Below are 18427 nucleotides of genomic sequence, written 5' to 3' on the forward strand. Positions count from 1 at the left end.
GTACTGTGGCCCCTACACTAAGGGATCCGGATCCCATACAGCAGGGGTGGGTCAGGGAGGGGTCTGTGCCCGATACCCCTGTCAGTACTGTGGCCCCTACACTAAGGGATCCGGATCCCATACAGCAGGGGTGGGTCAGGGAGGAGACTGTGCCTGATACCCCTGTCAGTACTGTGGCCCCTACACTAAGGGATCCGGATCCCATACAGCAGGGGTGGGTAAAGGAAGGGGTCTGTGCCTGATACCCCTGTCAGTACTGTGGCCCCTACACTAAGGGATCTGGATCCCATACAGCAGGGGTGGGTCAGGGAGGGGTCTGTGCCTGATACCCCTGTCAGTACTGGGGCCCCTACACTAAGGGATCCGGATCCCATACAGCAGGGGTGGGTCAGGGAGGGGTCTGTGCCTGATACCCCTGTCAGTACTGTGGCCCCTACACTAAGGGATCCAGATCCCATACAGCAGGGGTGGGTCAGGGAGGAGTCTGTGCCTGATACCCCTGTCAGTACTGTGGCCCCTACACTAAGGCAGCAGAGCCTGTAAGGAGAATACTCCCCCCTATCTCTCCTTGTTGGAGCCACAAAGCTGCTCTTTATAACTACCGTATATACTCGAGTATAAGCCGAGTTTTTCAGCACACAAAATGTGCTGAAAAATGGACCCTCGGCTTATACTCGAGTCCCAGACCCAATGCTAGCAAATCCTGCTGCCCCAGCCAACCCTATAGCGATTCCCACAGCCCCCACCATCTCTATAGCCCACACGCACAGCACGGACAGTCTCTCAAAAAGAAACAAGTCAGTCTTACACAGTGGCCAATTTAAAGTTCCTTCAGTCCCAGTTAATGTCGCTCTCAGCATGTCGGCTTCCCACAGAAGCGTAGCGCTGTGATAGGAACCGCTGATTGCCTGAGTAATCCACAAGACCTTCTACCTGTTGGTGCGCTCCACAGTGGCGCCTGGGGCGGAAGTGACGTCACGCGCCCCTTCAGGTTGTCATGGCCTCGTCTTCCACACAGTCACATAGATATACTGTCTATCTATCTATATAGATAGACAGTATATCTATGTGACTGTGTGGAAGACGAGGCCATGACAACCTGAAGGGGCGCGTGACGCCATGACAACCTGAAGGGGCGCGTGACGTCACTTCCGCCCCAGGCGCCACTGTGGAGAGCACCAACAGGTAGCAGGCTAATGTAGAAGGTGGTTCCTATCACAGCGCTACGCTTCTGTGGGAAGCCGACATGCTGAGAGCGACATTAACTGGGACTGAAGGAACTTTAAATCGGCCACTGTGTAAGACTGACTTGTTTCGTTTTGAGAGACTGTCCGTGCTGTGCGTGTGGGCTATAGAGATGGTGGGGGCTGCGGGAATCGCTACAGGGTTGGCGGGGGCAGTATATAACTTTTCCCATTACTGTACATGTGACATATTACATACATTACATATATATAATACTGTAGTATATATTTCCTATAGATCCTAATTATAGTTAATCATAATTGATTGAAGTTAAACACATATTATGTGTTTAACTTCAGTCAATCAATAATTACCTATAATTAGTACCTAAGTACAGTATTTCCCATTATTATCAATACTGATCAGGTATATCCATTTCATGTGATCAGCTACTGCATTTCCCACCCTAGGCTTATACTCGAGTCAATAGGCTTTTCCAGTTTTCTTAGGTAAAATTAGGTACCTCGGCTTATATTCGGATCGGCTTATACTCGAGTATATACGGTATATCTAACCTGGCCCTCCTAGAAAGTGCTATTATATATATATATTTATCCTGCACTTACTAATCCTTGGGGTTCATGGGGTCCCTGCTCCCCGACTTTACTAGAGGTACTGGTCCATCTGGGGCAGAACACTTCTGGGCTGTGTTTATCCTACACACTCTGTGGAACATTCACTTGGTTCAACAGACGCAGCCAAAGAGGAAGATCCACCCAAAGTTACAATTTTATATTACAGGAAGTTGTCATAAACCTTATGGGCCAATAAAGTAGAATATACAAATAGTAAAATAGATACATGGGTCTCTGCCCAGTAACAGTGTAAAGCTATAGGGATGGTTAACCCCATAGGTGCCTTATTATTATTATGTTATATTGTTGTTCTTACCTGACTGGGGCAGTAGGCGGAATAGTTCTGCAATGTACTGGGAAACCCCATATAAATCAATACCTTGAGGAAAGGTCAAGTTGGACCTGAAACATTGCGACTGTTACTGATCAGAACCATTTCCGTCTACTAAAAGCTTTTTATTTTGCACATTTACTGGTTGCTATTTGCTTCACACTATAGGGCCACACCCAGACCCTACTATATGTATTAAACATACATTGAAGTTCCGTGACAATTCGTTGGTCATCATTTCAGATCTAATTATTTGTCTTTTGAGTCTCTCTCTCTAACCTTCAGCCTGGTTGGTTGGGCCAGTAACACCGGAGAGCCGATTGGTTCCTAGGCTTGATTTAGAACCAGGAATTTTCCTACTTCTATTAATACTTTACCGACTGGGAGGAACGTCTTTAAAGGTATCTCCTTTGATGCTTGAGTGTCTCCAACTTTTTAAAAGCTTCTTTGATGTCCTTGTTCCTCAAGCTGTAAATCAGTGGGTTCCCCATGGGAATCACTACCGTGTAGAACAGGGAGAGAACTTTGCTTGTGGTCTTGGTTTCTCTTCTGGATGGAGCCAAATAAATAGCAATGAGAGTCCCATAAAACATGGAGACCACGGCCAAGTGGGAGCTGCAGGTGGAGAAGGCTTTTTGCCTCCCGGTATGGGACACTATCTTTAGGATTGCATGGGCAATACACATATATGATACAGTGATGAGTACGACAGGGAAAACGATGACTGGGATAGACAATGAAATAACTTCTATTTGCACTAAGAAGGTATCTGAGCAAGAAAGTTGTAGAACAGGATCCAGATCACAGAAAAAATGGTTGATGTTTTTATTGTCACAGAACTGTAGGGTCCGTAGCAGATTGACAGTGACCAATGCGGAGCTGAGACTGACAGTCCATGATATGAGAATGAATGTAACACAAACCCTGTGGGACATTATAGAAGTATATCTCAGGGGGATGCAGATGGCCACGTATCTGTCATAGGCCATTACTGCTAGGAGCAAACACTCAAAGGCTTCCAGCACACAGAACAAATAAAACTCCATGAAACACCCAACAAGAGACACTGTGGCCCCATTATGAATCACAGTTAGGAGTAGGGTGGGGACAATATTTGAGGACTCCAGAAGGTCAGTGAGGGACAGCTGCTGGAGAAAGAAGTACATGGGGGAGTGGAGGTTCCGGCTGAAGGCCACCAACACTATGATGAGGACGTTCTCCCAAACTGTCAGAATGTAAATCAGAAGGAACAGAGAGAACAGGGGAACCTTGAAGTTGTGGAGATTCTGAAATCCCAAGAGAACAATCTCACTGACCCACGTCTGGTTCTTCGGGAACATTTTCTTGAAAGGAAACATTTCTCAAGAGTGAATTTTATTCCAGCCTACACGTTTCTTTCTACAGAAATTCTTTCTACACCACCTCGAGTGATACTTACACACCCCCAGGCCCCACTTTTCCAAGTTCTGATTTGTTGTTGAGAATTTTCAGCCCAACTCACTATGGGGAGGTCAAGATGATGGGCTGCTGGATGTTTGCGTTGTTGGGGCCCCCTGCCTGTTTGCTCCTTGTCATTGGTCGAGTAACATGAGTTGTAAATAACATGAATGATTCATACATTTTACACATTTTAGGAGAAGGGAAATCGGAAATCAAAGGAATGAAATATTCCTGACTAATCAATTCTGCCTCGAAAACAACCAAAGTCTTTTCAAACACAACTAAATTCTCTCCCAACATCACTGGAAAAACCCATAAATGATGGCAGTAAAGAAACATTATCATTCAGATCAAATTCAGCCTCATTTCTTGGCCTTAAGGGTAAGTAACACCCACCTTTCATGTTGAATTTTATGCTACAGATCCTGGTTCAAATCCACTTGAGGAAATCTTGAGATCCCAGACAGATCTGATGGATTCTTTAACTGATGTCAAACTTCTGTTTTTGAATTAAAGAACCAGATGAGTAAACACTTACCATTCAATATTTTACTAATAGTGAAAACAGTTAAATTGCAATCAAATCACTTTACAGGAAAGATGTTCTTGGGGGAATATTCTACTGATTTGCCCCTACCAGAACCGCCCCAGATACTGTGGAACCATAGGAAGATGCCCTCATGAGCTTCTCCCAATGTGTAACCTGCTCTGCATTTCTCCTGCCATTTTGCTAACACAATCCCAACCATTTCTTTCCAATCAAATCACTTTACAGGAAAGATGTTCTTGGGGGAATATTCTACTGATTTGCCCCTACCAGAACCGCCCCAGATACTGTGGAACCATAGGAAGATGCCCCCATGAGCTTCTCCCAATGTGTAACCTGCTCTGCATTTCTCCTGCCATTTTGCTAACACAATCCCAACCATTTCTTTCCAATCAAATCACTTTACAGGAAAGATGTTCTTGGGGGAATATTCTACTGATTTGCCCCTACCAGAACCGCCCCAGATACTGTGGAACCATAGGAAGATGCCCCCATGAGCTTCTCCCAATGTGTAACCTGCTCTGCATTTCTCCTGCCATTTTGCTAACACAATCCCAACCATTTCTTTCCAATCAAATCCCTTTACAGGAAAGATGTTCTTTGGGGGAATATTCTACTGATTTGCACCTACCAGAACCGCCCCAGATACTGACTGGGCAGGGAAGAACAGATCTCCTTTTATTACCCGGTGCCAGTAACCCCCACAGCTGGGAAACCTACTGGGGAATCTCCGGGAGACTCAGGGGTTTGGGCTAATTAACTGTCTACTGGATAATTATAGAATTTGGGTACATAACAAGCAATTTTTTGATTAATATAATTTGGAATTTGCTTTTTGTATGTTGACAGTTCTCTCTGCTATAGGAGTTATTTCTTGATCTTAGATATTATTTTCCATTATAACCATCACTGCCATAGCATGAGGGTTACACAATGGAAAGAACAACAGTAATCAATAAAACCAGCTCACATTATAGAGACTTTTGCCACCTAATTTAATGCCCAATAAGCCCAGTTTCTAAATAAAGAAATTTGGAATTTTCCAAATAACTCAAAAACAAATTTTTCATAATTTATCAAGTGAAAAACCAATGAAAAACACTAATACAAAACCATCTAAAAGCTTGCGAGGTCATGGAGAAGTTAATGGGAGGAGCCCTAGGCAGATTGGAACAATATTTAATTTGTGATTTTCATGATTTTTGTCATTTGTAGGTGCACAAAAATTCTTAGAAAAATGAGGATTTTGAGATTTTCACGTTTTCAATAACTTGTGATTTTATTTATTTTTCGATCTTTTTAATTTGTGCGTTTACATTTTACACAGTTTTGTTCTGGCAGAAAAAAACATCCGCAAATTCCAATTTTCATAAATCTGCCCCAAGTGACTTTTCTCTCATTTTCTCAAATTCAAGGTTGAAAAATTGACTAGTAGTGAAGTCACAAGGGGTCATTTAGAAACCTTGGGGGTGCAAGTGCCCAGCAGACCCCTTAGTGCTCATGGTTCCCAGTATCCATGCTGCGTGCCAGATGACCAACCCATAGTGCCCGGAGGTGCCGCCATTTTGCTGACCCTGTGTTGTGTTGGACCCACTACACCACATGATAGAACAGATTTATTAAAGGTCAAGAACCTTCCTTTACAGTCAAGAACAGTGTCTTGTTCTAAGCCAACTTCTTGGGGAGGTCACAGCTTCTCAAGGTGAGATGTATTTCCATTGGAATCAGGCAAGTCAGACATTCCTAGGCAATGCTTGTTCTCCAGGAACGTCAGGTTTCCTTCCCAGAATTCATTTGGCTTTGCATATAAATAAGGAGTTGATTTTATCAGAAAACTTTTCTAGTAGAGAAGATTTATGCTCTGTAACCCTTTCTTGGCTACTGTATATTTTTTAACATGCAATCTCTTGTGAATGGCGCTACAGGAGACCCGAGCCCCCCGCTTATTATGGGGGACAGGTATATTGTTGGTATGTGGCGTGCCTCCACCCAGGGTAGGTATAGGTACAACTCTATTTCTCCTCCCTGGTAAACTCTATAATGTCCTCCTTGGACCAGAACTTCTTACAACTCCCAGTACCTTGCCCCTCCCTTGGGGTAGCTGCTTACCAGGCAGTTGAGGTTCCTCCGCTTAGAAATTGTCAAACACCCATTTATAATGAACCAGATGAACTTGCTTTAGGGATGCAGGAAGAACTTTCAGGGGATGTCACACAGACGGCTCAAGTCACACTCTCTCTCTTTGGGCCACCCCTGGTACTCCCACCAGGTGATCCCACCTAGGAACCCCCCCCCAGTACACGCGTAGGGCCCCTTGATAGGGATACTTCCCGGTGCACTTACTACACACTAAGGGGTATATTTATCCTGCTGTGTAAAAAGTGGAGTAAAACATCACCGGTAATGTTGGTCATAGCAGCCAATCAGATGCTTTGCTTTCATTTTCTAACTGTTGAAATTTAATTGCTGATTTGTTGCCCTGGGTTACATCACTTACATACATATACCCCTAAGTGTCCTGGACTCCAGCCATGAACGCTGGGGGGTCTTAACCCCTCTCACTCCTGGTGGGGCAATCTCTACCCGTTCTCTCTAGCCTGCCTGTCACTCCAAGAGTGACCTATTACAGTATCTCCTGTACTAGAACACTAGCCTGTTGTACGCCTCTTTACCAGAGGGAGGTTCCAGGACTAAAACCTTACAGCACATGACTGCATGCCCTTTTATATCCCAGCACCCCACATAGTGGGGGCTGGTTAGAATTACATAGGACCATAACCCATAAGGCCACCCTCTGGTGCTTGTCTAAAGGGGAACCCATCCTAAGGGGCCCAAATCCTTGTTTCTCTCCTTTTCAACTTTTCCTGTTTGTTAATTGTTCTCACTAAATTTTACCTGCTCTTAAAAAGTCTTCTATTCATCACCTTCACTGATTGAGAGGAGTTTGTAGGCCCTTGTAAATCTAGTTTTGAAAAAAATGTAGCCTCCCTTACTAATTGTAAAGGCTGAGGAACAAGAGGCAAGAAGTTAAATACAGGGTGGAAGTGATCCTCCTTCTCAGCCAATAAACTTTCAGCACCTGCTGGAGTGGTAGAAGATCCGCTGAATCGCTTCGCCAGATTATTCATCCAGATATTTGTGTAAAGTTAGAATTTTAGGTTCAGGAAGATGTGTCCAAGTGGAACTGGAGCAGGAGGAAACCTGACATTTGTTTAATTATAAAATAAGCATACAGTAAGTAGAGTCTGTCTCAGATATCTTTTATCAAGTGTGAAGTGAGCAATGCATTGTGGGTATTTAAACCCTTCATACCAATACCCACCCCCTTGTCCCCATAGCCTCATAGTTAAAGAGACAGAATCTCAATTATTGTGACGGGTTCCCCAATGTGAACATACGTCCATTTAAATACAATAGTCCAAAAGTTCTTGTGCTTAAACCCATTGTCTATTAAACATCCAAAGTCTTTTATTTCTAGTTCAGCTCGTTGAAACTGCCAAGACCACCAATCACCAAACAAGACATGGGCGACCCGGTGGTGGATCCAAGAGGAACAGAGTAGTTGGGAGCAGAGGAACGAAGAGCTTAGAAAGTGAAGAGGGAGCAAATGAAGGGTCCAGATTCTGTTACAAATAGGCTGGAATTTTGGGGCAAGTTTGACTTGGAAGGAGTCAAATAAATAACAAACATATGTCCCAATGTTGAACTTTATTCCATCTATTAATACTTTCCTGACTGTGAGGAAAGTGCTGAAAGGAATCCCTATTAATTAAAAATTAATATTTTTGTAAAAGCTTCTTTGATGTCTTTGCTCCTCAAGCTGTAAATAACCGGATTAACCAAAGGTATCACCACCGTGTAGAACAGAGAGAGAACTTTACTTATGGTCTGTGATTCTTTCCTGGGGGGAACAATATAAATAGCAATTATAGTCCCATAAAACATGGAGACCACGGCCAAGTGGGAGCTGCAGGTGGAGAAGGCTTTTTGCCTCCCGGTATGGGACACTATCTTTAGGATTGCATGGGCAATACACATATATGATACACTGATGAGTATAAATGGGCAGACAACCACGGGGATAGACATTAAAGTAGCTTCTATTTTCACAAAGAAAGTATCTGAGCAAGAAATTTTTAGAAGAGGATCCAGATCACAGAAAAAATGATTGATCTTTTTCTGTTCACAGAACTTCAGGGTCCCTATCAGATTTGCTGTTGCCAATGTAGAGCAAAGACTAAATATCCAAGACATAAGGATAATTTTTATACATACCACGTGGGACATTATAGAAGTGTATCTCAGGGGGATGCAGATGGCCACATATCTGTCATAGGCCATTACTGCTAGGAGCAAACACTCAAAGGCTTCTGTAGCAGAAAAAAAAGCAAATTGTATCATACAGCTGACAAAGGGCAACATGATTTTATCATAAATTATAGTTTGGAGCAGGGTAGGTACAATATTTGTGGATTCCATAAAGTCACATACGGACAGCTGCTGGAGAAAGAAGTACATGGGGGAGTGGAGGTTCCGGCTGAAGGCCACCAACACTATGATGAGGACGTTCTCCCAAACTGTCAGAATGTAAATCAGAAGGAACAGAGAGAACAGGGGAACCTTGAAGTTGTGGAGATTCTGAAACCCCAAGAGGACAATCTCACTGACCCACGTCTGGTTCTTCATGGACATTCCCTGGAGGAAGAACACATTGTGAAGAAGGGCAAACAGCATTTTAATCTAAACTCATTTACCCACTTAGTAGTAGAAGGAAAATTCAGCATCATTGGTGGCCAAAACTGCTTTGGAAGATCAGGCACTTTTTCTCCAAATTCTTTTCATTAGTGAGAGTGGCTTATGGGTATAGGGGAACCATATTTTCATAGTTGAGTTTGTTGGCTCTCTCTCTATTATTTTCCATTGTCCTGAATTTTAGTACAATTATTTCATGTGGCTTAATTATTTGCCCCTTTCTCTGCTACTTCTTAATTCAGCCTTAATGCGTTAACTAATTACCTTCTTTGATGCCAGATCTTGATGGCTCATATAATCCACTCTGAATACTATACATCAAACTCTGTTGATGATATGGAACCCACCAGACTTCATAGAATGTAACTTAATATAACAGTCCTCGTTGCTTCAGGAGATGTGGGAGAGGTTATGGTTATGTACATCTGATAAACTAGCCCAACAGCGGTGAGTCTTCAAGAGTAAATGCAATCATTTTAAGCATAACCCATAAAAACCATAAAAATAGAATAAAGTAAACACCTTGCAGCCTCATTTATTAGGGCACGATGAACCCTAATAATGACACTTCCTTATCTAAAGGTATAAGCATTGTACAACCACCAACCACACTACCATTAACAGAAACAAAATACAAAACTACTATGGATACCTTTAACCAAATAATCACAAAGAGTTAAAATAACAATTAAAAAGAAAACAAAAAGTTGCAAAAACACAAAAATATTACCACAAAGTGTCACAGAAATGATTCCTAAATCACTATAAATAAATAAATATTCCTCCTTTCCAGACGTTTCCCATAATAATGGGGGACAATTTAGATATAAAGAATAACTTGACTCCAGAAGGCACTGGAAAGGGTGTTGCAGAATGATATGGAATGAGGATAGATAAGGACATGGGTGGGGTGAGAGGCAGAGATCTCATTCTTAAATTTTGCATTTGGGCTTCCTTACCCCAAATGCTATTGGCTTGAATAGTGACGTTGATGGTAGGATTTTTTCCATAATGATGTCATTAACCTTGAGACTTGAATATTTGCCCATGGAAACATTTGTAAAGCAGGGAGTTTCATGAATATATTGTCAGCTGTTGTTATTAATACTCTTGAATCTCTTTAGAAATGACCATGTTTATAACATATGAACAAAAAAAAAACAAAACAAAATAAATTAAAACAAAACAAAACAAAGCAAAATAAAACAAAAGAAAATAAAACAAAACAAAATAGAACAAAATAAAACAAAACAAAGCAATAAAATTAAAAATAAAACAAAACAAACAAACTAAAACAAATCAAAATAGACCAAAAAAAACCAAAACAAACTAAAACAAAACAAAATAGAACAAAGCAAAACAAAATAAAATAAAACAAAGCAAAATAAAACAAAAAAAACAAAGCAAAACAGAAAAACAAAACAAAATAAAACAAATCTAAATAAACCTAATTAAATAAAATAAAATAAAACAAAACAAAGCAAAATAAAACAAAAGAAAATAAAACAAAAGAAAATAGAACAAAATAAAACAAACAAAGCAAAAAAATTTAAAATAAAACAAAGCAAAATAGACCAAAAAACCCCAAAACAAACTAAAACAAAACAAAATAGAACAAAGCAAAACAAAATAAAATAAAACAAAACAAGGCAAAATAAAACAAAAAAACTAAACAAAGCAAAACAAAAAAAAAACAAAGCAAAACAAAATAAAACAAAACAAATCTAAATAAACCAAATTAAATAAAATAAAACAAAATAAAACAAAACAAAGCAAAATAAAACAAAAGAAAATAAAACAAAAAACAAAATAAAATAAAACAAAACAAATCTAAATAAACCAAATTAAATAAAAGAAAACAAAAGAAAACAAAATAAAGCAAAATAAACCAAATTAAATAAAATAAAACAAAAGAAAACAAAACAAAGCAAAATAAAACAAAAGAAAATAAAACAAAAAACAAAATAAAATAAAACAAAACAAATCTAAATAAACCAAATTAAATAAAATAAAACAAAACAAAGCAAAATAAAACAAACTGAAACAAAACAAAATAAAACAAAATATTGTGGCAAAAATTAGACATTGGTTTACATCAAGTAGTTGTCTATAAAAGCAAACACACTAAAATCACAATTTATCCACAAAAATATTTTTTACTTTGACAATATTAAGTTTTCACTAAATTCTTATCACTTAGGGAATCAATAGACAAAATATACCATTTTACTCTTCATTTCACTCCACGTCAGTAACATATGGTATCACTATGAGATGATATCTATAAAATAATAATTGCCCCTAGTGATGAGTTAATCTGTTTCGCTTTGGTGTAAAAATTCGCAAAACTTTGAAAAAATTTGTGAAACACGGAAAATGGTATGCATCCCAAAAAATTGTCACGCATTGCACGCATTTTGCAAAAAAGAAAGCCAGTGGAGTAAGTCAAATATCCAGTTAGTTCTAAGCTCTGGGATTTTCAGATCTTTTTCTTTGGCCAAAGTTCTCAGCTCTTAAAGTGAGATCTTAGAAACATTTCCCTTCTATAAACGTCGATAAATGCTTTATATCATTATATTTGGTTATTAAAGAAAAGCATTTAGGTACATTTTTCTTGAAGAAAGCAGATGCTCTATTAAAATGCAAAGGCTAATTTATGTTTTATATAAATATTAAATAATCTTATTTATAGCAGGACTAAGGTTTGGATTGTACAAACAGCACTAGTCAGAAGAATAATACCAAAATATTGAATTTTCTTCTTAGGCCTAAATATCGCCTATCATTTGGGGTTTGACCAAATACCTCCTTCAGTTCAGATTTATCTTTACAACTGTAAACAACTGTGACTCTACATGGTAAAATTTAACCTGCCGATTCTGCCCCTTCAGAACAAGTCGGTACCTTATCTGCCCTCTGACAGGCCTGCCCAACCATATCTGGCCATAAATTGTGGAGCGCCTTAGCTGGCTGATGCAGGTCTTGCCCTGATGGCCTGCATTCCAGTGGGTTTGATCTGAACGTTTGGCCCTAGGGCCAAATGATCAGATCAGCCTGATATTGCCCACCTCAAGGAACCGCCCCAGATACTGTGGAACCATAGGAAGATGACCCCATGAGCTTCTCCCAATGTGTAATCTGCTCTGCATTTCTCCTGCCATTTTGCTAACACAATCCCAACCATTTCTTTCCAATCAAATCAGGAAAGATGTTCTTGGGGGAATATTCTACTGATTTGCCCCTACCAGAACCGCCCCAGATACTGTGGAACCATAGGAAGATGCCTCCATGAGCTTCTCCCAATGTGTAACCTGCTCTGCATTTCTCCTGCCATTTTGCTAACACAATCCCAACCATTTCTTTCCAATCAAATCACTTTACAGGAAAGATGTTCTTGGGGGAATATTCTACTGATTTGCCCCTACCAGAACCACCCCAGATACTGTGGAACCATAGCAAGATGCCCCCATGAGCTTCTCCCAATGTGTAACCTGCTCTGCATTTCTCCTGCCATTTTGCTAACACAATCCCAACCATTTCTTTCCAATCAAATCACTTTACAGGAAAGATGTTCTTGGGGGAATATTCTACTGATTTGCCCCTACCAGAACCGCCCCAGGTACTGTGGAACCATAGGAAGATGCCCCCATGAGCTTCTCCCAATGTGTAACCTGCTCTGCATTTCTCCTGCCATTTTGCTAACACAATCCCAACCATTTCTTTCCAATCAAATCACTTTACAGGAAAGATGTTCTTGGGGGAATATTCTACTGATTTGCCCCTACCAGAACCGCCCCAGATACTGTGGAACCATAGGAAGATGCCCCCATGAGCTTCTCCCAATGTGTAACCTGCTCTGCATTTCTCCTGCCATTTTGCTAACACAATCCCAACCATTTCTTTCCAATCAAATCAGGAAAAGATGTTCTTGGGGGAATATTCTACTGATTTGCACCTACCAGAACCGCCCCAGATACTGTGGAACCATAGGAAGATGCCCCCATGAGCTTCTCCCAATGTGTAACCTGCTCTGCATTTCTCCTGCCATTTTGCTAACACAATCCCAACCATTTCTTTCCAATCAAATCAGGAAAGATGTTCTTGGGGGAATATCCTACTCACCAGATCTGGAGACAGTTTGAAGAGATCCTTGGGAAGGCCCAGCAGATGTTCTCTTGTTCCTTCAACCCAAGATACAAGAAATGTTTTCTGAAAGATAAATATAAGTAATAAACCCCCTGTTACCAAATGAAATGTCTATATTACAGGAGGGGTAATTCTGATATAACCAACAGGCACATAATGAATAAACTGTTCTTCTAACATTACACTGACCTGAGCGGCACCAGGTACTGACTGGGCAGGGAAGAACAGATCTCCTTTTATTACCCGGTGCCAGTAACACCCACAACTGGGAAACCTACTGGGAAATCTCCAGGAGACTCAGGGGTTTGGGGTAATTAACTGTATACTGGATAATTATAGAATTTGGGTACATAACAAGCTATTTTTTGCTTCATCAGATTTTAACATTTCTTTTATTACAAATGTCTTTAACCAATTATTATTTGGAAAAGAGAGGTTCCTAGAGTTTCAAATAATACACTTCAAAGGAACCAAAATGCAGCAGGTCTTGGAACATCATCATTAAAAAATATAATATAGCCAATATACTAAATCAAAGTACAGATTTATTTGCCTCACAACCCCGGAAAACATGGCCAGAGATAGAGACAACTTTATTGAAACCATTCTCACCAAAATTGATACTTTGGTCAAATAAAAAATGACAAGAATCTTCTCATGAACTAAGTCTGTAAAGTCTGCAATAAAAATCTCAAATCTCAAATCCATCTCAAATCACTGCATGTCTAAGAGAAGAATTAAATCAGGAAAAAAGAGACTTTTGCAAGTATTTAAAAATATCTATAGCCCCAAGAGAACTACAAAACAGCTCCAAAACTATTTATTTCACAGTGTGACTATTGGATCAGGTATTCTGACCACTAACCACGCTGTAAAATCAGTTATTTTGCTATTTCATTGTTTTGTCTAATTGTATTTGATTTTTGTCATTTTTTTTTGCAGTTTTATGCTTTCATTGTTGCTTGTTACGTTGTTTTAGTGTAGCTTTGCAGTTTGGTACTTTGGTGTATAAAGGCATCTTTATCTGTTTTGAATTCATCAGAATGTGTAATTTCCAAAAATATATGGTTTTCTGGGGGGGTCTCTGTACAGTTAGGGGGTCTTACGACATGTCATATGCAGTCATAGGGATCTTTTTGCTTAAACTGATTTGGCAGATAAGAAAAATCCATATGCACTATTTTCATTTGGGGTCCGTACATATCACATACTTTGGTATATCTATGCATATTGGGCATAAAACTATTCAGTAGACCTTTGGTGTTCATAGTTGGGTTGATGCGCCACTGTATGTAAGAAATTGTGTGAGATAAATGAGGCAAATTGCAACATTTTTAGATGATTTACAAAATTGCCATCAAAACCTCTTAATAAAGAAAATCTCTGCTGTTAGTTTGGGGTAGAAAATAATATTTACCCATTTTGGATTTGTCTGAATGTGTACTTTCCAAAAAATATTTGTTTTTCACAGGCCACCTTACTTTTTTGCATGCCCATGTGTTTATGAATTAGGTAAAGCTAAGCCATGAAATCAGTATGCACAAGGTATAATTTGGGGTCTCTAAGTGCCATGTACTCTGATGAGCTTATGCACATTGGGCATCAAACTGTTCTGTGGAGCCCTGGCATTCGTATTTAGATTTTACATACATTGTATAAATGGTGGAAAGACTGGGTCACCTAAAAAGTGTTTTGACTAAAATTATACTCTTCTTAATGCCAGGGTGAACAGGTAACTTAGTATGTATAGTCTTTAGACCCTCAAGATGAAGATGTTCTGTGCTTAAAGAAAAATATTCTGTCTCTACTGGAAAGACTGGGATGAGTTGATCTAGAAAACCTGTTTGCATGAAAATCATTGAAATTCAAAATGTTTTTTTGGGAGAAGGTTCAGAAGGATAAGTCTGCCTTTAAAGGTTTAGAACCAAGATGATAAGTTAATTGGAGATTGTAATATGTGGCCACCCTTGCTTGCCTGGCTCTGTGTCTCAGCATCATGAAGGTTTTCAAGGCTTTAATGGTTGGTATAAGTTCAAATTGGATATCAAGAAAATATCTTAATTCTTTTAAGGTAAGTTTGGAGTAACTCTTGATTGACAACATTGTAGTTCTGTTTAATTTATGTGAGACGAGGGCTACAGGGTGTAGTTCTTCCTTGGGGGCAGCCAACTGAGAGACACCTCATCCCACTGCATCAGGGTTCTACAGGGCGTAGTTCTTCCTTGGGGGCAGCCAACTGAGAGACACCTCATCCCACTGCATCAGGGTTCTACAGGGCGTAGTTCTTCCTTGGGGGCAGCCAACTGGGAGACACCTCATCCTACTGCATCAGGGTTCTACAGGGCGTAGTTCTTCCTTGGGGGCAGCCAACTGAGAGACACCTCATCCTACTGCATCAGGGTTCTACAGGGCGTAGTTCTTCCTTGGGGGCAGCCAACTGAGAGACACCTCATCCTACTGCATCAGGGTTCTATAGGGCGTAGTTCTTCCTTGGGGGCAGCCAACTGAGAGACACCTCATCCTACTGCATCAGGGTTCTACAGGGCGTAGTTCTTCCTTGGGGGCAGCCAACTGAGAGACACCTCATCCTACTGCATCAGGGTTCTACAGGGCGTAGTTCTTCCTTGGGGGCAGCCAACTGAGAGACACCTCATCCTACTGCATCAGGGTTCTATAGGGCGTAGTTCTTCCTTGGGGGCAGCCAACTGAGAGACGCCTCAACCCACTGCATCAGGGTTCAGTAGAGCCAGGGAAGACCCAAAATCACTTGGAAAAGAGGAGAGGACATCCTGCAAGTTTAGGCTTAAAGAGGACACCTAAGAGCAGCAAAGATGACTCTACTCATTAACTATGACCCTAAATAATAAAACATTTTGAGAAGAAGAAAGAATGTGGAGAAAGCCAATGGTGCCGGTGCTGAAGCTTACAGATGCCGAGGAAACCTAACATTTGTATAATTATAAAATAAGCATACAGTAAGTAGATATCTTTTATCAAGTGCGAAGTGAGCAATGCATTGTGGGTATTTAAACCCTTCATACCAATATCCACCCCCTTGTCCCCATAGCCTCATCGTTAAAGTGACAGGATCTCAATTATTTTGACGGGTTCCCCAATGTGAACATACGTCCATTTGAATACAATAGTCCAAAGTTCTTGTGCTTAAACCCATTGTCTATTAAACATCCAAAGTCTTTTATTTTTAGTTCAGCTCGTTGAAACTGCCAAGAACACCAATCACCGAACAAGACATGGGCGACCCGGTGGTGGATCCAAGAGGAACAGAGTAGTTGGGAGCAGAGGAACGAAGGGCTTAGAAAGTGAAGAGGGAGCAAGTGAAGGGTCCAGATTCTGTTACAAATAGGCTGGAATTTTGGGGCAAGTTTTATTTAATATTTAAATGTTTTTTCCTCACTATACACAGTGGGAGAGCCGGTATCTAAGGACCCCAGTTGTAGGGATACAGAGAGCTTTGCCCAATAGTTGTCAGTAGAAGACACAGGACAAGGCCATTAGATTTCTTGGCAACGTTAGTTTAATAAAACAATAATAGTGTATTTTTTCAAACATCCAATTTAATGTAAAAACAGTAAAACAGATAAGTCTCAGAGATATCTGTATTTTATTTTTGGCTTACAACGTTTCCATTGATATTTATACACAGCATTTTCAAGAATTTTATAATATCTGTCCTTCTCAAGCTGCAAATAATCGGGTTAATAAAGGAATCATTACAGTGAGAACTTGGCTTGGGGTCTGGGACTTGGAAGGAGGCAAATAAATAACAATCCTGACATATTTCCCAATGTTGAACTTTATTCCATCTATTAACACTTCCCTGACTGTGAGGAAAGTGCCGAAAGGAATCCCTATTAATGCTGGACTATTTTTTTAAAAGCTTCTTTGATGTCTTTGCTTCTCAGGCTGTAAATAACCGGATTAACCAAAGGGATCACTACTGTGTAGAACAGAGAGAGGACTTTGCTTATGGTCTTGGTTTCCTTTTTGGATGGAGCCAAGTAAATTGCAATGAGAGCCCCATAATACATGGAGACCACGGCCAAGTGGGAGCTGCAGGTGGAGAAGGCTTTTTGCCTCCCGGTATGGGACACTATCTTTAGGATTGCATGGGCAATACACATATATGATACAATGATGAGTATAAAGGGGCAAACAACCACGGGGATAGACATTAAAGTAGCTTCTATTTTCACATAGAAAGTATCTGAGCATGAAATTTGTAGAAGAGGATCCAGATCACAGAAAAAGTGATTGATCTTATTCTGTTCACAGAACTTCAGGGTCCCTATCAGATTTGCTGTTGCCAATGTAGAGCAAATACTAAATATCCAAGACATAAGGATAATTTTTATACATACCGCGTGGGACATTATAGAAGTGTATCTCAGGGGGATGCAGATGGCCACATATCTGTCATAGGACATTTCTGCTAGAAGGAGCGACTGAAAAGTTACTGAGTAGGCAACGAAATACAGTTGAGTGATACAACCAACAAGGGGCATGGTGACACCATCACTCAGTACAGTTTGGAGCAGGGTGGGTGCAATATTTGAGGACTCCAGTAGATCAGAGAGGGACAGCTGCTGGATAAAGAAGTACATGGGGGAGTGGAGGTTCCGGCTGAAGGCAACCAACACTATGATGAGGACGTTCTCCCAAACTGTCAGAATGTAAATCAGAAGGAACAGAGAGAACAGGGGAACCTTGAAGTTGTGGAGATTCTGAAATCCCAAGAGGACAATCTCACTGACCCACGTCTGGTTCTTCATGGACATTTCCTGGAGGAAGAACACATTGTGAAGAAGGTCAAACAGCATTTTAATCTAAACTTATTTAACCACTTAAGTACTAGAAGGAAAATTTTGCATCATTGGTTGCCAAAACTGCTTAGGAAGATCAGGCACGTTTTCTCCAAATTCTTTTCATTAGTGAGAGTGGCTTATGGGTATAGGGGAAACATATTTTCATAGTTGAGTTTGTTAGGATATCGCTCTCTATTATTTTCCATTGTCCAGAATTTTAGTACAATTATTTCATGTGGCTTAATTATGTGCCCCTTTCTCTGCTACTTCTAAATTCTGCCTTATTGCGTTAACTAATTACCTTCTTTGATGCCAGATCTTGATGGTTCAAATAATCCACTCTGAATACTATACATCAAACTCTATTGACGATATGGAACCCACCAGACTTCATAGAATGTAACATATAAAAACAGTCCTCGTTGCTTCAGGAGATGTGGGAGAGGTTACGGTTATGTACATCTGATAAACTAGCCCAACAGCGGTGAGTCTTCAAGAGTAAATGCAATTATTTTAAGCATAACCCATAAAAACCATAAAAATAGAATAAAGTAGACACCTCGCAGCC

At 40.2% G+C, this 18427-nt stretch overlaps 3 protein-coding genes across 3 annotated transcripts; all 3 read right to left on the reverse strand.

Annotated features, from left to right (window-relative positions):
- Positions 1 to 2546: 2546 nt before the first annotated feature.
- Positions 2547 to 3729, reverse strand: LOC105945563 (olfactory receptor 11L1-like). The gene has a single exon (XM_012953927.2). The coding sequence runs from the start codon at positions 3507 to 3509 to the stop codon at positions 2547 to 2549; it is 963 nt and encodes a 320-aa protein (XP_012809381.1). The 5' UTR covers positions 3510 to 3729.
- Positions 3730 to 7903: 4174 nt separating this feature from the next.
- On the reverse strand, positions 7904 to 8830 carry LOC105945159 (olfactory receptor 5G3-like). Its single transcript, XM_012953928.1, has one exon. It carries the CDS (start codon positions 8828 to 8830, stop codon positions 7904 to 7906), a length of 927 nt encoding a protein of 308 aa, XP_012809382.1.
- Positions 8831 to 16755: 7925 nt separating this feature from the next.
- LOC100491748 (olfactory receptor 11L1-like) lies at positions 16756 to 17832 on the reverse strand. Its single transcript, XM_018092756.2, has one exon. It carries the CDS (start codon positions 17830 to 17832, stop codon positions 16909 to 16911), a length of 924 nt encoding a protein of 307 aa, XP_017948245.1. The 3' UTR covers positions 16756 to 16908.
- Between the last annotated feature and the right edge of the window lie 595 nt (positions 17833 to 18427).

This window comes from Xenopus tropicalis, chromosome 3, assembly GCF_000004195.4.
Source record: "Xenopus tropicalis strain Nigerian chromosome 3, UCB_Xtro_10.0, whole genome shotgun sequence".
NCBI lineage: Eukaryota > Metazoa > Chordata > Amphibia > Anura > Pipidae > Xenopus > Xenopus tropicalis.

Bases quoted from the DNA above. Each gene is read 5' to 3' on its own strand.
- LOC105945563 (XM_012953927.2), bottom strand. From the start codon at position 3,509: ATGTTTCCTTTCAAGAAAATGTTCCCGAAGAACCAGACGTGGGTCAGT.
- LOC105945159 (XM_012953928.1), bottom strand. From the start codon at position 8,830: ATGTCCATGAAGAACCAGACGTGGGTCAGTGAGATTGTCCTCTTGGGG.
- LOC100491748 (XM_018092756.2), bottom strand. From the start codon at position 17,832: ATGTCCATGAAGAACCAGACGTGGGTCAGTGAGATTGTCCTCTTGGGA.